Source organism: Poromitra crassiceps (genome assembly GCF_964638095.1).
Source record: "Poromitra crassiceps genome assembly, chromosome: 3".
Classification (NCBI taxonomy): Eukaryota; Metazoa; Chordata; class Actinopteri; order Beryciformes; family Melamphaidae; genus Poromitra; species Poromitra crassiceps.
Genome location: NC_139625.1, coordinates 95,414,931 through 95,436,889, shown reverse-complemented (window position 1 = coordinate 95,436,889; position 21,959 = coordinate 95,414,931). Strand labels below are relative to the sequence as shown.

The following is a 21,959-nucleotide window of genomic DNA, read 5'->3' as shown; positions in this document are numbered from 1 at the left end:
TGAAAAGTGGCAAAATGTTTCCTTTAAAGTCCTTTGACCTTTGATTTTTAATGCTTAGGGGTAAGCCAGACAGTGTCATTATTTTATCCATTAACTGCAACAGGTACAATAAACGTTGTGTGGTAACCGTCAATACTCCTAAATTACTTAAAACTAAAATAAACAAAAATTCTCTGTACAACGACTTTTAAAAGAGACCATATTTACAAGTGCAGCTTTCATCTAAAAATATATATTATTTAAAGCTTCCTAATGGACTGAAGCTACTACAAGTGGTCACTTGGCAGACGCTCCAAGGATCGAATCTCCTTGGACAGATACCTAGATTCAGTTCACCTTTCCCAGACTGTGGAAACTGATGTACAGATCATAGATCTGCACCAAGCTGCAACTTCCCTCCATACTTCCTCACAACCGCCAAAGCCATTTCGAGGCAAAAGCGATCTGCTGATGGCTGCATTACCGCTCACTGCCACACGGAGGGATCCACCACCGCTAACACGGGATCCTGAAGCAGGTTACATGCTGCTTGGCTGTGCCTGTGGCTGCAGAGGCTGGAGCGGGACAGACTGCGGCTCGCACTCCTGCACGCCCCCTTCCCCCTCCCGCATGTACAGTAAGAACAGCGTCACCGTGGCAAACGTTGTGGCGTTCACCGGGAAGGCGCGGAGCAAAGTGGACGTCAGCCCGCGCGTGAACACCCTCCAGCCTTCCTTCTTTAAGCTCTGCCTGACACAGTCCATGATGCCGCTGTACCGATTGACGCCGCCCACCCCATCCGCCTGCAGGCGGGACTTGATTACGTCCACGGGATAGGTGGAGAGCCAGGAAGCGATACCGGACATCCCGCCGGCAAACAGCAGCTTGGGGATCATGTACGGGTCCTCCGGCTCGCAGCCCAGCGAGCGCGTCAGAGTGTCATAAGCCAGGAAGTACACGCCGAAACCTGGCGTCTCGCGGAGCAGCGTGGTCACCATGCCGCGGTTGATACCTCGGATGCCCTCCTTCCTGTAGATTCTCACCAGACAGTCCAGGGAGTTCTTGTACAGCTTCCTCTTGGACTTCTTCTCCCCGGTTCCTTGCAGCTGCATGCGCGTCTTGGCCAGCTCCATGGGGCAGCAGATGACGCACTGGATGGTTCCGGCGGAGGCCCCGGCGAGGAACTGGTTGAGCGGCGTGTCGCGGCCCAGCTTGCGCATGGCGTTGCCCTGGACGCCAAACACTATGGCGTTGATGAAGGTCAGCCCCATCATCGGAGAGCCGATGCCTTTGTACAGACCAGACATCTAAGGAAACACAAAGACAACAACATGCTTTAGCACAGGGGTGGGCACATTTTTTTTTCCTGAGGGCCATACTGACTTACATCAAGTAAGCGAAGGGCTACACATTGGAGATTATACCTGCCAACACTGATTTTTTCGCGGGAGTCTCCCTATTTTTATCCCTCTCTCCCGTTGTGATTGGTAACCCAATGGCTGTAGCAGATGAGATTTACTAACATAATTCTGGCTTTTATTGAGTTTTTGTTTTGTTTTGTTTTTCTTTGAGTCTGGCCCTGGGGCCGCATTTTGCCCCCGGCCCCAGGGCCACAAGAAATGACTGTAGAACAGTCATTTCTTACACATGAGATTACTTTTAGCCTTTTAGTCATAATAAAGATTACTGAAAGATAGCCTATTCCATATTCCAGACTGAAATGTTATAACAGAAGTGGAGTACTGGTCAGAATGACATGAACATTTGGACACTTATTCAGCGGGTATCTTGCATGTTGCTTTCAGGTGCACTGTAAAAAAAAAAAATGCAATTCCATCGCGCGCCGTATTTTGCCCATGTGTGCTTTAGCAGGATGGGTGAGGGCATGTTCTCACACACGCGCAAAATACAAACACATACTTTGCGTAGTATGTAAATTGATACTTGAGTACCCCAATCAACTGGCACAGAAAAAGAGGATGGGGGGTAAAATGAGAGACAGGCAGTAAGAATAATAAATTAGGTTTGTGTGCTTAACGTAAAACTTAAATATCTCAAAAATTGTATTTAAAAAAAAAAAACTACAAAAATGATGGCACACTTCTATGTAACGAAAACGGCAGGAGACAAAAAAAAGGTGACACCAAACAATCACAGTAACAAGAGAAGTATAGCAGACAGAAAGTGAGAAGATGTGAAAACTAAAAGTATGAATGGAATGGTATATCACATAGGGCTGGGTATCGCCACTGACTTCCCGATACGATACGATTCCGATACACAAGGTCCCAAGTCGATACGATTTCCGATACGATACGATTCGATATAGGGCTGGGCGATATATCGAATATACTCGATGTATCGCGGCTTGTGCCACGTGAGATGTAGTAAATGACTATATCGTGAACATTCGAGTATAATTGTCATGCATTGTTCATAACTTAAGCCGCCGGCATGACTCGCTTCACGTTTCCTCTTGTCAGCTCTCCCTCTCCACTCAACAAACAGGAAGCGAGGGGGAATCACATGCATACGTCAAACCGCGTCAGACACACAAGCGATATTTTTTTTCCCATGATGGTGAAGGCTAGGCGAAGGCATGACTCGCCCCTGTCAAGGCAGCGTGGAGGACGAGAGCAAGAACCTGAGCGCCACTAGTAGAGAATGGGTATGGAAAATGGAGCCGGAGGCGGACAAATTTGTTGCAAAAAGAAACAGCACTAGGTCCATCATCTAGCAGTGGTTTGGGTTAGGGCTGTTCTGACGATTTTTTCTCTCAAAACTCGATTTTCGATTTCAATTTTTTATACTGTTATACTTCTCTAAACATTTGTTGCCCTGCAGAGCTCTCTTTTTTTCCATAAGTGACAATTTACGCCTTTACTCTGAAGGCAGAACAACCCAACTTCCTGTTTTAGCTTGCCGCTGCTATGCTTAAGTTCCTGGCTGTTGCTTGCTGCTAACTTGACACATGTTTTTAACATCGTCCTAACTAATTAATTTGATTACGATTCAAAATCGATTTATCGTGCAGTCCTAGTTTGGGTATCGCAAGGACGATGTTGAACAAACAACGGTTATCTGCAAAACATGCACCAAACCCGTCGGCTCCATAATAAATTCAACCCCAGTCAGTCAAGTCAACACAGCGAGGTGCATGTGTGTGCGCGCGCGTCTCAAAACGAAGTAATTTATCGTCACCACACCATTTAAAGAAGCAGATTGATAATCAACTTTAATAATGTTTCTCTGCAAATTGTGTCTCAGCGTTTCTGCGTGGCACTCAAGGTTAGGTCTGGCCAATATTGTGACTAGATGAGACCTAGATCTTGTTTTAGATTTTGTTATGGTAATATCGTGATACTGCATACTCGTCTTTTCCTGGTTTTAAAGGCTGCAGTAAAGTGAAGTCATTTTCTGAGCTTACCAGACAGACTGTTCTAGCTGTTCTATTATTTGCCTTTACCCACTTAACGTTATTCATTATATCATTATTCACTGATGATTTTTTTTTTTATCAAAAATCACATTGTGTAAATATATTTTGTAAGAGTCCATATCGCCCAGCCCAATTTACAATTGAAAATCTATCTCACTTTGTAGAAAATACCAAGATATATCATATTTCAAAAAAAAATTAATTGCTAAATAAAATATATATATAAAAAAAGAGAAAGATATATCATATTTCGCCATTCAGCCTAAAAATACTGAGATATGATTTTTGGTCCATATTGCCCAGCTCTACTAAGATCTTTGTTGTCGTCAGTGGCTAGTAATGTGTTTTAGTACTAAATGACCATGTTAGTTTTTTCAATTATTGTAATCTGTTAGTAGTTACATTACATAGAATATTTTTACTCACTGACTTTTTCATGTATAGACGGTTTTAACTTGACAACAAAAACATTCTAAATTTAACCCCCGCTCACTTCCTGTTGCAGTGTTTGCTATAGACATAAAAGAAAAAAAACATTCAAGTGCAGGACTGACCATTCCGTGAAAACCGTCTATACAGCTGAGCGGCGAAAACAAAAGTAACAATGTCGTCGAGTGAATATTTCTGCAGTTTGCCGAATGTTGAGAAAAAGGAAGTGCTGTGGGCTTGCGCTCTGGTGAAAACCGTCTATACACGAGACTTTACAAAATGTTTGGTCATGGAAATTTGGTTTAAAGTCATGGAAAAGTCATGGAAATCCATTGGTCAAAATGTGTATGAACCCTGAAGGGTTAAATCGAGCATTTATGAGAGATTTCAAAAATATCGAGATATATATCTTGTATTGCGATATAGCCGAAAAATATCGCGATATTCTTTAGAGGCCATATCGCCCAGCCCTAATTCGATATCAATATTTTAGTTACAATACCAGTTTTGCTTTGATAATAGAAGAGATTCTCAAATAACTAATGCTGTAAATTTTACAAGGAACCCTCTGACCTGGTGCATTATTAAAGAATATTAATATTTACATTAAGAATTGACCATAAAGCAAGCAGTTACATCATGTAATTCTTTTTTATTTAAACATGACCAACATAATCATTCAACATCTTCTCTTTCTTTACAGTCTTCTGTCTCTTTCTTTACAGTCTTCTGTGAGAAGCCAAACAAATTTAGATTTCCACTATACAACAGAATCATTGAGCAGCAGCATGTTGTAAACAGTGTTTCATAAAGTATAAATGCTTTGTAAATTAAATTAAATTAAATTAAATACAGCTCATGAACATTTCCAGTTCACAAACAGTATAGTGCAAACAGATTTGAGGTCTGTACATCTGGCTCATGGTGCATGCACAATGCACATGTAGCCTACAGTATTTATGTTTTTGTTTCAATTACAAACATAAATAAACGTGAACTTGAAACTATGTTTTAACTACCACACAGAGCCTATAATATTATAGCCTATGTTTATTTAAAAAAAAAGAAAATTGTAAAATGCATTTTAAAAGATCGATACTGGGATTTATGTATCGATACTTGTTCCTTCACATGAATATCGATTCAATATCGATATATCGATTTTTTTAACCCAGCCCTAATATCACATTGATCTCACAGTAACAAGAGAAGTATAGCAGACAGTAAGTGAGCAGATGTGAAAAGGATGAATGGAATGATATATCACATTGATCCCAAAGGTGGAATGACGTCAAATGAGTTCCTATGGCCTTGAAACTATCAGAGGCAGCAGTGGAATGTTCAAACTCAAGTCAAGCATGCAGAGATATTGACTGTCTAGCCTCAGTCACACAGAAATCACTCGACACTTCAACATTGTACTCCCAGAGACCAGAGACCAGAGACCAGGCTTCACTCGGTTCCAATGGCAAAATGTCCAAAGCTTAATTTAGCCCACGCAGGAAAAAGGCACTGGGTGACCCTGGCTAGCTGATATGTAATGTCAGGAACAGGCTGGCTGATCTTAGGCTGACGCCCGTGTTAAAAGGCTGGACTGTAACTGGACACTTTCATTAGTGCACAGCACAGCCCATTCTGCTCAAGGTTCAGGCTAAGACACACGTGGTGGGAAAAAAAGACTACATGGTATATGCTGCTTACTTCATGGCTCAGATATACAGTGGTGAAGTCCCGCCCCCTCTCGGGTCTACATGGGACCTCAGGAAGTGAATTCCCCACTCATTTCTCCACATTTCGTAAAATCCTTATAACGAGTTTCACTTGGACATACCATACCAGCTACGTGATATATATATATATATATACCGTAAATTCCGGACTATAAGCCGCGGCTTTTTTCCAGTTTTTTGGCCTTTTTTGGCCCCTGCGGCTTATATAACGGTGCGGCTTATCTATGGATTTTTTCCAAAAAAAAAAAAAAAAAATCTCTCTTTTTTAGCACTCTTTCTAACTATAAATCCACTTCTGTTTTAATTTCCTCTCTTGCCCTCTTTTAACAACATAACATAACATAACATAACACAACACAGGTAAGCAGAAAGAAAAAGACGAAGCAATCACCGCCATGAATGAGGAAATGACTCACCTGCTGGAGGCTGGAGATACACGGCTTGGGCTAAACTTTTACTCCGTGAAACACTATCGATTAAGTCCGACATCGCTCAGAGGTTTGAGCAGCTTGAAAACAAGTTTGAAAACGTGCAGAAGTCCATCCACTCACTCACTAAAGAAAATAAGCGAACAGAGTTTCTAATGCGGAAAAGCGCATCAGCGCACTGGAGGACAAAAACAACACAGTGAGTCCGAAAGTGGATAAAATGCAAAGACAAATCGAAACCCTGCACACGCAGGTTGATGACTTAATCAGCAGGAGTAAAAGAAATAACATTCGCCTGATCAATGTAAAAGAGGGAGCTGAGATTGGTGACATGGACGCTTTCGTGGCAAAATCCTGTGTTACATCCTGGACCTGAAGGAAGGCGAGAAACCACCAGAGGTGGACAGGGCACACCGGGCGCCTCGGCCACGTCCAGACCCCGGCCTGCCACCGAGGGCCATCTTCATCTGCCTACTCCGCTGGCCCGACCGTCAACTCATCCTCCAGGCTGCGGGGAAGAAGCCCCTCACCTGGGAGGGTACGCGCTTTTTCGTCCGGCAGGACCTCTCCGCGTTGGTGCAACAGAAACGCGCAACATACAACAGCATAATCGAAAAGGTTAAAGTCAATGGATATCGCTTTGGCGTACTGTACCCAGCGAGACTCGTCATAACCATTGATGGACAGCGGCGGAACAAGAGCTCAAAGTGAAACTGCCGAATATCTTTTGAGTTGGACTGGTCAATAGTACTGTGAGTAACTAAAATAAAAAAAATAAAAAACGGAATTCTCTCTTCTTTAGCACTCTTTCTAACTATAAATCCACTTCTGTTTTAATTTCCTCTCTTGCCCTCTTTTCACCACACCGCGGACACTGTGTGCACTGTAAAAAAAAACAAAAAATACCATTAAAACACCCGCGGCTTATAGTCCGGTGCGGCTTATATAAGAAAAAAATAGTCAACTCTGAAGGTGCGGCTTATACACCGGTGCGCCTTATAGTCCGGAATTTACGGTATATATATTAGGGCTGTGAATCTTCACTGGCCTCACGATTCGATTCGATTACGATTCAGAGGGCTACGATTCGATTCAATAACGATTATCGATGCATCTTAAATCAATGCATCTTAAATCGATGCATCACTTTTTTTCCCGAATACATGATTTTTTTTCTCACTTTCTTTTTTCTCACTGTGTGGCTACTTTTAACACATTCACTGCCAGCCGTTTTTTTTTTACTGTAGGTAGCTTCTGCCAAGTTTTTTTTTTGAGGATTCTGGCTCATCTTTCAAGAGCTGAGGATTATTTTCTGCTAAGATTTTGTGAACACAAAATATCTCAAAAGAACTAATAGAATGTGTGCTTTCTCTGTCTAAAAGAGTTAGTTTGTAGAGTTAGTAGTTATGTAGGCATTAGCACTTGAATACAGCATGGTTTCAGCGTCTGAAAATTTAAGCTGAGATAAATGGCTTTTTGTGAAATTCGATAGAACAGTCACTTTAACCATTGATTTTTGGGATCAGTAAGACGTCAGACATCTAAACAATAGTTTTGAACAGTAATTTCCTCCATAACAGCAGGAAACCCCCCTCTCCTTCAAACTCCTCCCTCCGTGTGTGTTCTCCTCCTGCCTCCCTGGCTCTGCAGCGGGCGTGTCACAAGCGAGTTTCTGCTGCTGCTGCTGCTGCTGCCTGTGTGCTGGCGGCCGCTCTTTGGGCGAGTCTGGATGGGCTCGCTCGTTTCTTGGGGTTTCGGTTGAGAGCTTTGATGAAGCTTTTGCGATTCTGGTCTTATTTATGCTGCGTGTTTCAAAGTGTGTTGCACCCATAATCTATTACGCAAATTTGCAATCCCCCACCGCCAGCTCCCTGCGCGAAAGCGAAAGCGTTTTCGCCAATACATTTTCATGAGAATGGCTTCCTCACGCGGCTGTTTTTGCTTGGCTTTCTCTCGTCTGGAGAGCACTGTCGCCACTTAGTGGGTCGGTAAAATAGATTATACACATTCAATACCTCCCATATTTTAATAGGAGATGTAAAAGGGGTTGATCGACGTCCCACCGTCAAAAAAAAAAAAAAAAATTTGGACGAGATATCTCGTCATTGGCAGTCAACCGTTGGTTTCTGCTTGACGAGATATCTCGTCCACGGCAGTGAACGTGTTAAAATAAAAGTGCATTTAGAATTGCATTGTATTATGATCCATAATTAAAATAAACAACTGCATGTACTTCCATTATATTTTATTTGATTATATAAAAAAAAAAATAATAATAATAAAAATATATAATCGATTTTTGACATTTGTGAATCGATGCAGAATCGTGCAGGTCTGCATCGCGATGCATCTTATAATCGATTATTTTTGACACCCCTAATATATATATATATATATACTGTATACTGTATATCATTGACAGTACATATATATATATATATGTATATATAGGTCCGAGTCTTCTGCACTAAATTTTTATTTTTGGCCCCGGTGCTGGTAATGCACCAGGGGCCTTATGTTCCCGCATGTCGCCAAGACAAATTATGCACCGTTTTAGGCGACTAAATGGCGGCCGGCCACTAGAGGGCACGGCTGCCCCACTAAGATTTGCCGTCATACCTTCCTCACGGTATCAGCTGTTTCCCCAAAACAACGTGCCCAGGTCGCTTTGCAGAATGCAGCTTACGCGGCCCCTCCCCCTTGCTGCATGCCAGACGCACAGTAGAGAGGAGCTGTGAGGAGCTGTCCCTGTGTGTTTACAATCATGTGTGTGATAAAGCAGGAGAACGCAAGGACCCCCCTGAACTTTCCCCCATCTAAAAACATCGGCTGTATGGGAATATTTCGGCGTTTGTAAAAATACAGATGGCCATAGCCTCAACGCAAGACTCATCCGAATGACTGATGAGTCTCGCGTTGAGCCTAGGATGGCCAGGGCTTAGATCTGCGTGAGCACGACCCGTCGTAATTTGTCAAATTCAAGGTACATTAAAACGTTGTCTTGCTTCAACATACATCGCATCGCATAAACCATTTCCACCCGCAGGTTTGAGGAGTAGCTAACATAAACGTCAGATAAATACTCTATAGGCTAACGTTACCTACTGAGGCAGCTAACATGGCTAATTAGCTAGCTAACGCGGTCCATCGATATACAGTCTGGTAGACAGATAAAGCAGTGTGTTCCTTCTGTTTTACACAATGTTAGCCAGCCTGCCTGGTCTCTTCTCTCCTTACAACAGCTAAGAGAGGAGCTTGTGAAGATTGAACGAACATCCCCACAGTCAAAGCACTTCCCTGAGATATCTATATAAAAACGTTTATTGCTTTAATACCAAAAATAAAACCTCCAGTGTCTGTAAGCTAACGCTAACGCGTTAGCGATTAGCTATTGGCTGGTTGTTGTGTACACTTGTGTAGGCCCCATGTTATGGTTAGACCCGGGAGTTAACATTATAAAACACATTTCCTGGCATATGCAGGTAGTTGGAAAACCTGGTAAGTTCTGAAAATATGTGTCTATTATTGTGTTATTCCAGCTATCGTTATCGGTTGTTAGGTTAGAGTAATATGAAGCCGACAAAAACCGGCAAAACAGACAAGCGGTTAATGCTAGTCTGCTTCCATTAAAACCATTGTGTATTAAAATAAACGATAACGTAGCTGGAGTAACTAATAAAACACATTATTTTCTGAACTTACTTAAGTCCCCAACCAACTTCGCGCAGCTTTCTCAAAACAATGTCCTTTTTATTGCGGTCCATCGATATACAGTCTGGTAGACAGATCAAGCAGTGTCTTCCTTTTGTTTTACCAAGCAGTGTCTTCTCTATCTAAAACAGATCTATAAGGTGAAGAGCCTGTAGCCTGTAGATGACGGCTTGAGACTGGCTGCCACAGCTGTCAATCATCCCTTTTTATATGTCAAATAAGTACTTAAAAACAAACTGATCAGAAAAATCACCACTTGCACAGGCATTAGCATGACAATAACTATCTAAAATGATACAACCCACCTTTGAAAAAAATGCGTGACGATACCATGCACCGGGGCTATGCCAGGTTTCGACCTGGCCTTGTTTATTTTTTAATGGTGAGCAAATAAATTGTCCTTTGCATATTCAGACCAGCACAGCTTGAACAGTCAGAGCACCGCAGGGATGATGTACTTTTGTAGTTGGAAGGCTGAAGTCCCGGACTTCCTGGATCTTACAGGGAAAAGTGAATGTGGTTTCAGATTTCACTTAAATGTATAAAATAAGGTGTGTGGCGCTGAACACAAGTTGATGGGAGTGGTGCACTTTGGGTTCAGCAGGACAACCTTCATGAACGTGGATCACTTTTATGCCTTTTGAAGCGTTTCCCTTTTTTTAAGTCATCTAAGTGATTCACGTTTGTGAAGATTATCCTGCTGAACCCAAATTACCACTCCCAGAAGCTTTTGTTAACCACAGACCTTATTTTACACTTTCAAGTGAAATCCACCTTCTAAAACCCCATTGACATTTCCCCGTAAGATCCAGGAAGCCCGGGACTTCCGCCTTCCGACTACATAAAGACATCATCCCTGCGGCACTCTACACAGGAGAAACACAGAGGCCCAGGCCTCAAGGCGTAATTTGCTTACCGACTCCTGGCGTACGATGGACTGGAAGCAGTGGAATGTCCCACGGTACAGAGGTTTGTCCACATTCTGAACTTGAAGTCTCACCTGAGGGTTAAAGTTTTCACGTCAGTCCTCTACAAGAGTAATACACATTCCTACAACACCAAAGAGGACCACAACTACCTACAAACCACATACTGTAATACAGGTCAAAAGCAAAAACAAGCATCAGAACTTTGAAACTTTGAAATGGGCTCTTTGAGGAGAAAGCGTGTTAGGGGTGCAACACAGAAGGAAGAACAAATTAAGTGGTAACAACAAGACAGATGGTCTTCAGTGGTTTGTATTTCTAGAACTTAAGACAGGACATTGGGTGAAGAGAAAGAAGACCTGGACCGTACTTACTTAGGTCACATATCCGTGGAGAGGTTGTATATTTCTCTCTCCCATCTACAACAAAGTGACACTGTTGCTGTTAAAGACAGCCTCCCCCTCAACACACACACACACACACACACACACACACAGTCACACACACACACACACACACACACACACACACACACACACACACACACACACACACACCCTCCCCCAGCCCCCAACACACACCAGCTCAGGGACAAATGACATTGAAAGCAAAGTAGAAAAGAGCTTCAACTGAAATTGCTCCAAAGCGAATGCTGCCATTTTAAACAAACGTACACAACAATATTTAAAACGGGTCTGGCCTATTCAAACAAATCAAGTGAATGATTTATGAGAGCACAAGTGATGCAAAATATTGAAGGTGTGTACTAACTAACTGCAAGGTTAAGTAATATTCCAAGAACGTCGCTTGTGATTGACTCCTTTACCGTGATCTACAAGGTACAAGATAACTTGAAGCTGCACGAGGCAATGGCAATGGTCGTGAATGGCAGCAAGGGGGCGATGGCGAAGTACGAATCGTTTAAATTCTGAGGTCTTCAATTTTCCATAATGCATTAAATGTGATGCACTGCACACTCCTCAAACTTAATTTTCTCAGTTCCTAGTGGCTGGTGAGGCGAGGGTGAATTTGGTGAAGAAAATCTGAATGAATTCCGCTGTTAAAAGTTTCAGTTTGTCACGTTACATTACATTTACATTACGTCATTTGGCAGACGCTTTTATCCAAAGCGACTTACAATAACACATTTTTGTCAGCAATAGAGCAATCAACTATGCAACACAGTCTATGACAACTACAACTTCTGACGGAATAGTGGTACAAGTTTAGCTTAGAAGTTTTTTGGGGGTTTTTTAAGACGGAGAGAAAGAAGTTAGTCCAGGACCCCAGATGCATTGCACGTTACTTTTAGCATGCAGAGAAGTTGTCCCACCAGTTACCATTAGGGGTGGGGGAAAAAATCGATTCACCTAAGTACCGCGATTTTTAATGTCACGATTTTTTGGATCGATCTTTTATTCCAAAATCGATAATCGCAAAAAAAAAAAAAAAAAAAAAAAAAAAAAATTTTGTGCTTGCAGTCAGGCCACTCACTGAACAGCAGGCCAGGCGCCGCCTACTGGTTTACTAGTGGTTTTATTACTTTATTAGTTAGTCTGAAGTAATAATTACACTTCAGGGTTAAAGTGGGTGCATCTCATTGTAAAATTGGACTTCAAACGGCCCAAATCTGGCTTCAAACGGCCCAAATTTCACGCGCGTTGGCCCATATCGGCCTGGCCTGCTTGGTATCTAATGCCCGGCCTGAATTATGATCCCAGTCCGCCCCTGTTTTTAACTATATCGCCCAGCCCTACTCATGATATATAATATACAGTCTCTAGTGTATGATTCAACTTTTCCCATGTTCTAATCTAGTGTAAAAAAGCAAACAAACTGAAAAAAGAAAAGAAAAAAAGAAACAAAAATCGCAATAAATCGTAATATCGAATCGCAATAATCGTAGAATCGCAATACTTAAGAATCGCAATATAAATCGAATCGGCACCCAAGAATCGTGATAGTATCGAATCGGGAGATAAGTGAATCGCCACAGCCCTAGTTACCATACTCGACAATATAATGGGCAAATAGAGTGAATCTATGGTGGTTCAATTAGTAGGGATGGGGACTGTTGCTGTGGCACTTCATGATTTAGGGTGTGTTCACACTTGGTCCCTTTCAGCCCTCCAAGTGAACTCAGACCTCTTAGTCGGCATTTTTTGTGCATATGTGAACACTCCAACAGAACTCAGACCTCTTAGGCTACGTTCACACAGCAAACCTTAGTGCTTGAATCTGATTTGTTGCTCACATCTGATTTTTTGTGTGGCTGTTCACACAGACTTTTTAAACGTGGCCCATATCAGACTCCAGTGTGAACAGGTTATGGCCCTGAAGTGAGCACTTATGAGAGATGCTACCAGCAGCTTAGTGTGCTCATGTGCTTATGAGACTGACAGCTGACATGAAGTGAAGTCTGTACTACCGGTATGGAGCTCGCATTAGGAGCACGCTGATAGGCTTACGGCTCGTGCACACCATGAAACGCTCGGCAGCATGCCTCCTGTGAAAGCCTCTTTGACACTGCATCTTGATAGGCTGTCTTGCTCTATTTCCACGTCTGATTGGTCCATTTCAACCTCGCGCCCCCTGCCGCTGGAACCGCCCAGCGTTTCGCTGTCGCAGACTAGAGGCGGCTTGTCTCGGAGCAGCTTCACGCTCGCGGGGCGGGACTAGGGCGGGACCTTTCGTTAAAGCTACCCAATGACAGCTCTTCCTACACATTTCGTCCCCCCACCCTCCTGTGTACCTCGACCTGAAAACGTTTCTACAGGCTACAGCTCCAAGCTGGAAGCTGGTTTCCACGCCCACAAAATGCTGCGACGAGGCGGAAAAGCGATTTTGCCATTGTAGATGTGCACGTGCGGTTAGCTTGTAAACATCTACGGTGGCTCGTAGTGGACAAACATGACATTGCGTAACGTTATAGCCCCCACATGTCCGTCAATTCGTGTGCCTGTTGATGAGCGATTTAAACAGAGCGACAGAGCGATTCCAAAGGGTTGAATCAAGCGACAGAGCGATTCCAAAGGGTTGAATCAAGAGACAGAGCGAAAAATAAATATCTCGGTGTGAACACAGCTTAAGAACAGCCATCTTGTTCCAAGTGAAAACTAACCAAAGCAATAAAGGTCTGAGCTCCAGTGGAACTACGTAGCCTATTCACCTTTTTCCTGGATTACGTTTCCCATGATTCTCAGCGGTAGCCGGTTGTTGACTTCCTGTTTACATTTTTTTCACTAGCAAGGAGGTGCGCGCCGCTGTCAAAGAGTGGGAACGTATGGCTTATTTTATCCGAAATGGCTAAAATAGTAGCGTTGTGTGGTTGCATAGCGGCGATATTTCACAAAATGAGGTGAATGTCAATTCACTGGTACTGTATGGACTTATTTTAGCCAAAATTGCAAAAAAATAGTATGTGGTTGCATAGCGGCCACTTTTGTTTTGAAGGCTAAATGTCCAAACCGGAACTCTTATTATTTGATCATTGAACGGAGCTTTAGCGGTCTCTCTCTTCCAAGATTCAAGATATTGTCACTCCGTTGTACAATTATGCACGTGTGAAATTATTGTGCTGGGGGGCTCCATTACAAGACATAGGTAGGAACAAAGTCACAACAATTATTATGATTATTTTCAGTCTCTTTCGCTATGAACGGTCCTGGGCGGAAACAGGCAACCGGCAGCTGGACCCACGGTCTCACCAGGAAACTCGTGAATAGTGTGAACAGAAAGAGCCGTGAACCCATCAGAGCTGAAGTGGACCAGAAAGAGAACTGCGTCCTCTTTCAAATGAACTCACAATGTGAACACAAAAAGAACCGAGTCCCCTTTCTGTTGGTCCACTTTTGGGTCCGAGTTCAGTTCTTTTAAAGGGGGCCCAAGTGTGAAAACACCCTTAGACTTATAAGACTGGTGTATCGTATATGTTTACATTTAAACATAAAATCCTGCCTAGTGCAACTTAAACAAGCAGATCGAATTACTTGGGACACAGATATTAGGCAATGGAGTCAACAGTAGTAGAGTAGAGTCAATAGACTACTTGAATACATAGTTGAGTTTGCACAACCTGCTTAGTGCTGCTTACCACACTCTGCCTGTAACTCTGCTATGAGTCACAAGGAGAATGAATGAGTAGAATGTAGAACAGATAACTAGCACATGTTGCCTAGCAACAGGCTAATAACTGAAGCCAATGCCCCTCTACATTATAGGCCTGTGAATCTTCACTGGCCTCACGATTCGATTACGATTCATCGGTCAACGATTCAATTCCACGATGCATCTGGAGCTCAAAGTGCTCAAAGTGTCGCAGCTCCAAGTATCAAATCCTCAATTTTCTATATTATTACTGCACATGGCTACTTTTTCATCAATTAATACAAGCAGTCAGATAAATATCAAGTCCCTTTTTTACTTAGAAAGTGCTTTAAAATCTGAATGTCAACAGAAATTTAAACATAAACGATTCAACGATTCGATTCGATTCACACGTCCGCATCGCGATGCATCGATTAAACGATTAATCTTGACACCCCTACTATATTAGCCTCTATATATTAGCTTCTGATAAGTGACAAATTGATTGAAATTCCTAACTTGGTAATGGGCAACATTATGAAGAAGCTGCAGTGTTACTTTATCTACTCTAGATGTTAATGTATCTATTTAGTTCTCATACTTGTTGTTTATTTACACATATAAAAACAATTACAAAAAAATACAATATATAATCAGCATTGAATGTGCAGGAGAATTGCCTAAAAAAAACCAAAACCTCCAGGGGCTTAGGTGTGGCATTCTCCAGGTAGTCTATTATCATCAGAATTTCATCAGTATAAAATACCCCCCCCCCCCATCCGAATTATAAACCGGAAACCAGGGTATGTTAGAAAAGTTATAAATATAGTCACGTTATAAACAACTAAATAACGCTGGGGGTCCGTATGGAAACTGTTACTCGAAATGGTTAAAAGTTCAATCAATTTGGTCATTCAGTGCTGTTTTACAGCCATGTAAAGTAACTAACGCTAGCCGCTAGCATTAGCCACAGTAGCCGACTACCCATAATGCATTACATTATCCCAGCACCCGAACGACATTTAATGCATAAAATAAAGCTGAAAACGAAAATCAGATTTCTAAATAGCCGTTATTTATCGTATTTGATAAACTGAGCACACAAGAGTAATCTAAATGGTTACTTTGACAGTCTACATTTTTTTCTAAACCTATAAAAGTTACATATTAACCCTTACGTCTGTAGAGCAGAATGGCTCTGCTGTAAAACCCTCATAGACGGGGTTTTTTTTGTCAAGTTAAAACAGTCTATTACACCGGAAGAAGCACCCATAGGCATCATGGCAGCTAGAAATAAGGTGGATAGGTCATCTGCATTCAAACTCAGGCTGCCACCCCGGTGGTCCCACTTAAGTAACTGCACGGACTAATCTCGTTGTCCAACATGAGTAAATAATGATGAGGATGATGGTGCAGAAACCCACCTTTACAGTGTCAAAAGGGTGTCCAACCAAAACACCAGCAGCACCTGAAAAACAAGTTAGAATCGTGTGAAGTGACAGAAGCAGGGTTTAGAAATCGCATTAATGAACTCATCTCAATTACATTAATTTGTTCAGCTAATGTGGTGTAGCCATGATGGAACAAGCCTTGGACATACACCCATAAGCATCTATCTATTGAGTATGTGGGCTCTGTTTCAAGTTATGTGTTCGGCCACAGCTATGACGTGCGATCGGGCTGAAACGTTCAGGGTGTGTAAAGGGCACCCGTGCTGAGCCAGATTTTTTAATAGGCTAATTAGCTAATGATGTGATGTCATCAGTGATGATGTCAAAAGTGATGTCATAAGGGCACTACTAGGGATGTCACCGTGTACATGTGTAACCGGATAGTAAATCATACCCGTTTAGAAAAATCAATAACTGACTACCCGTCTTTTTTTTGTCCTTTCAAATAAAGTTTTTAAATAAAGTTTTGACAATGATTTTACTGTGTTTTGGACTCGCAATCATTCATTTCTCATCAAAAATACACTGTTTAGAGGTGATAATGCTGCCTGTAAGCTACAGATGATAACTTAAACGTTACACTAATCAGTGCAGTAACGTTGCACGTAATGGACGCCTGGCCCATGTGACCGCGGTGGTCGGTAGGTAGGTAGGTAGGTAGGTAGGTAGATACTTTATTGATCCCGAAGGAAATTCATGTACCAGCAGCTCACATACAGTCAATGAAAACACACAGTAGACATTAGAAAAACACAGTCAAAAATATATAAAAAAGATACTAACAGACCGTGTGCAAAAGCCAGAACCTAAAGTGACCGAGTGCCTAATAGTGAACATAATAAATCAAAACAGGCAGGGCTAAAAAAACAACAACACACGCAGCAGAGACAACAGAGTGAAGGCATACATGACCTCACTTCCCCCGCTGGGAAGAGTTCAAAAGTGGAACTCCTCTGGGGACAAATGATTTCTTTAGTCTGTCTGTAGAGCAGCTCAGTGACAGCAGCCTGCCACTAAACAAGCTCCTCTGGCCTACTATGGTGGTGTGTAGTGGGTGACTGTCATTGTCCATGATGGACAGCAGTTTGTTGAGAGACCTTCTCTCCGCCACCTTCACCAGAGAGTCCATCTCTCCACCGATCACGGAGCCCGCTCGCCTGATCAGCTTGTCCAGCCGCATCGCGTCTTTCACTTTGACATTGCCTCCCCAGCACACCACAGCATAAAAGAGGACACTAGCGACCACAGATTCATAGAAAATCTGCAGGAGTTTCTTACAGATGTTGAAGGACCCCAGCCTCCTCAGGAAATAGAGGGTGCCCGTGCACTCAGACCAGTCCAACTTGTCATCCAGCTGCAGTCCAAGATATGTATAGGACCTGACCACCTCCACCTCAACCCCCTCGATGGAAACTGGTTGCATGGGTGGCCCGGCCCTCCGATAGTCCACCACCATCTCCTTTGTCTTGGATTTGTTCAGCTGCAGCTGGTTAGACTGACACCATGTGACGAAGTTATCCACCAGGCCCCTGTACTCCTCCTCCTGTCCACCCCTCACACACCCCACGATGGCAGTGTCATCTGAGAACTTCTGCAGGTGGCACGTCTCCGAGTTGAACCTCCGAGTTAACAATGTAACGTTAACTCATTCTCTGCCAGGGTCATTTCGGTCTGTGTGCTCCCAGTGCCAGGATTTTGAGCATATTTCCTGATCTTCCAGGACCCACAGAATATTCTGTGCTAGGAATAAAATTACACAACATATCTCACAATAAAGCAGAGACTCTCTTCTTACCCCTTGTAAAAAACTGAATCTCTACCATGTTTCCTTGTTTAGTTACAAGCAGTGGAAGTTAGCTTGTTTTCACTAAAAATGCCCTCCTTGGAACAGAAATAGGAGAAAAAGAGGTTTTTAGTGAAGGACACCGTTTCAAGCAGAACTCTCTTTTGAGCCTTTTATTTTTTGCCTCAGTGACACATCAGACACATTATACAGTATTTGTTTTCCCAAATAAATAAATAAAAAATAAAAAATAAGAGAATGTATTTGAGGGAGCTGTGTCGGTCCATCCCGCCCAGTGAGCGGCTACAGAGAGAGAGAGAGAGAGAGTCTGGCCCCTGGGGTTTCTTGACAGATGAGGCTTGGCCGCAGTATTTATCAAAGTATGATAAATATGTGCACAAAATCAAATAAATAATTTACTTTTACAGTTGCCATGTGGATTTTTAGCTTAGCTTGATAAAAGCATAAACAAATGGAACGAACCCTTATGTGGTCACACTCACACACTCTCTCTCTCACACACACACACACACACACACACACACAGGAATAACGAGTGCTGTAACGTTACCTGCTGTCACGTTACCTCTCATAACTAACGTTAGCACAGAAGATCACACAATAGCTACGTTAGTGCTGTAAACTTTGAAATGTTTATGTGACACATGTTTCGCCTTGGTTGCTGGGGACGGGTGTGTGACGCGGTTTGACACGTTTGACGTATCCATGTGATTCCCCCTCCCTTGAGTGTGACAGAGCTCTCCCTCTCAAGAGGAAACGTGAAGCGAGTCATGCCGGCGGCATAAGTTATAAACAATGCGTGACATACTCGAATGTTGTGTGTGTGCTCATTTCATCTCAAACGCGATACAAAAAATAGGCTACTTTTTACCATCGTCATCGCTCTCTCCAAGTGGCACCCATTTCTCCTCCTCCGATTCATCTGTGTCAGACGGATCAGAACGCTGTGAAGGGGAGCCTTCATCGCACTGGCGCTCCGTCGTGGAGCAACAACAAAAACGCCGGCGTCTTCCTCGCCATCGTCGCCATCCGAGAACTCTGGGTCGGACTCTGTTTCGACCACAGGCTCCACCCATAAATACTAAACTAGCGGGTTCCTTTTATCAGTTTGACCTGAAACAATGTCACAGGCTGGGAAAGTGTCTGATGTAATGTAAACAACCAAAACATGAAAGTACGTCCGAGTACGTCTTTGGCACAGAACGCCATTGTTAAAAGTACGTCCGGGTACGTCTTTGGCAGAGAATGAGTTAATAAAGCGGGCGACACCTCGCGGGGAAACCAACCAAACTCACAACATCGTTCCAGAAATACCCGCAACTGTAATGACAGCGAAATGAGCGAATGTTGCCCTACTTCCCCTCTGGACCAGACAACGAGTTCAACAAAGAGGGAACAGACACACAGAGAACATCGCTGTCTATGGGTTTGGGAGGTATTTGAATGGCGACAGTGCCCTCTAGCGATTATATAGTGGATTGCGGTGGGCGGCGCTTAGCGGCAGTGCTCTTGGAAAATAGTTTTCAACAATCCAACTTGCCGTTTTCAGTGTGTAGCAATGAGCTATATATAGCGTGTGGGTTTCTGCCGTTAGCTTGCTAGCTAGTTAGCGTTGTTGTTTTCACTGAGGCGGCAGGGCACTATTTACAGCGACACACAGGGAGGAGGGAGCGGAAGCCGCTCTGATTGACATGGTCAGAGACCAATGACAGAGTTTGTAATAAGCGGGGAGCGGACATCCGGCTGCCACCGAAACAGTCGCTCCAATGGGAGAGCAGCTGTAGAGCAGGGGAGGGCTTTATCCCTGTTACCTGTTTCCGTGCAGCCAGACTCCTCGGACGGAAGGGAGAGGAGGCTGGCCAGCGAGACTACTGATGCAATAACATTTAGTGAGCAACACACACACACACACACACACACACGTGTGCACCAATAGGGCAGACGAGGCCACGCAGCAGCTGATCTACCTAGGCATGGAGTGCGCGTAGCGTGCGAGATGCCTAGTAGAGTAGTACTATACAATAGATATCCTAAATATTCATCCATTGTGGTGATATGTTGGAAACACTATCTGAACCTGGTGCACCTGGTGATGATCTAAGATCAAGTGCGTCATCATGCAAGAACAAACAGCGCAGCCACAACGAGGCCGACAGTCATCAGCTGCTCACTGACTGACCTGTGACCAAAGTGTCCTGTCCTTCACCTCATGTTGCTAGTAACTGCTGCTGAACTTCTATGTGGAGGTGTGTACTGTGTAGGGATGTTCATTTTGAAAAATTTCCATAATCGAAAATCGGGGAAAATTAACGATCATTTATCGATCATATTAATAATAATATTTTTTTTTTTTTTTTTTTTTTTTTTACAAAATGAATGCCTATGGCAGAAAATACGAAAGACAACGTGTTCTCCTCAATGAACTCTTTATTTCAATGTGTCTCCTCTCCAACACTCTGCTGTCCCCGGCACATGCCTGTGTGAATTCCCCATGTTTAAAACAGTTTTGTTGGCACAAAGGCCCGTGCCCAGCCAGAAAACTAGAGACTATATGAAGCTCCACCTCACGTTAGTCGGCTGTGCAATGGAGTGGGGCGAGGAACGAATTCCACCCAAACCTAGTCCGAAAAAAAATAATAATAATAATAATAATAACAAAATCAATAAGAATTCCACATGATCGATTCCATTCCTTAACGATCAATTATCGATTTTCGATAACTGATGAACATCCCTAATCGGAACTGACAAAATGTGGATCAGTGCAACCCTAATTCATGACAAACGCAATAAGTGTGATGATGACTACAGTGTGTGTGTGTGTGTGTGTGTGTGTGTGTGTGTGTGTGTGGTGGGAGGTATCACAAAGCAGGTTCTGAGGAAGTTGCTTTATCCTGGTGATACTGACTCTGTAAAACAAAACTATAGTCTAATATTAGGTTTAGGAATATGATTCAGTTGGAACTTGTGCATGTTGACGGATGAATGAATGAATGAATGTTGAAATATCTTTCATTCGTGAGAATACCGACTTTTACAGTAGCTATTCATGTCATACCCACAACACAAAACAGATAGCCTGGTAACCTGCCATGCGTCCTTCATTAGGATATGAAGATAATATCACAGTATTTAGAGTGCTGACAACTGCGATTCATGTGGGGCTACCATACCATAGCAGGCTACAAAACAGGCACCACTCCCAGTATGAGCACAAGGTATGGAATGTACAGTATCTTCACTTCAAACACCTCCAGGCTATGATCATAATAATGATCCAGGCTATGATCATAATGATCCAGGATTTACGAATAGTGTATTAATGTTAGGCTACCCGCTAACTCTTTCACCCGCCCTGACTTGTTGGTAAATACTGAGACGTGGCAGCAGGCGTGTGTGCAGCGTGCAGCGTTGCTCGCGAATGAAAGAATACAAACTGGCTAATGCTATTAGCATTAAATGCTACTTGGTCGCTAGTTTCTGCTCTCGGGTTAACCTGGCCGGGGCAATCTGGCTAGCAAAACATCAACTTACCTCCTATGCACCCCGCAGCGAAGTCCAATGCCATTCCCTCAAAAAATGACAAATTCTGGCTCGGAGTCTGTCTCAAATACTTGACACACACAAAAAGCCGGCTTGGTGTTGAGCCAAGCTGGTAACTCTTTTCAGTGTCCTCCTTGGGGCTTCTCAACTTGCTGCAAGATAACTCCTCCCACACCAGACTCACGCTAAATGATAATCGCACTGACTCGCCAATCGGACAAATAAGACGCTTTATTTTGCTGATGTGTCCTCAGTCGGTTCTACACTGTGTTCTTTACACCAAACCTTTCTATTTCTGTGCCGCCAGCCAGCCAGAGGAGGAGGAGTTCAAAGTGAAAATGAAGTGTGTGCGTGTGTGTGTGTGTGTGTGTGTGTGTGTGTGTGTGTGTGTGTGTGTGTGTGTGTGTGTGTGTGTGTGTGTGTGTGTGTGTGC

General features: G+C 43.1%; 1 protein-coding gene across 2 annotated transcripts; it reads right to left on the bottom strand.

Moving 5' to 3' along the window:
• Positions 1–471: 471 nt before the first annotated feature.
• Positions 472–21,675, bottom strand: LOC310773545 (mitochondrial basic amino acids transporter-like). 2 transcript variants are annotated; one of them, XM_083633444.1, is made up of 4 exons: positions 21,518–21,675; positions 16,153–16,196; positions 10,633–10,716; positions 472–1,286 (listed from the first exon to the last, which is right to left on the bottom strand). In XM_083633444.1, the coding sequence occupies exons 1-4, from the start codon at positions 21,549–21,551 to the stop codon at positions 519–521; spliced, it is 930 nt and encodes a 309-aa protein (XP_083489570.1). In that variant the 5' UTR covers positions 21,552–21,675; the 3' UTR covers positions 472–518. The 2 variants fall into 2 exon arrangements, with proteins under 2 accessions (XP_083489570.1, XP_083489571.1); XM_083633445.1 differs by lacking the exon at positions 21,518–21,675 and adding an exon at positions 11,017–11,061 and having other exon boundaries at positions 16,153–16,180.
• Between the last annotated feature and the right edge of the window lie 284 nt (positions 21,676–21,959).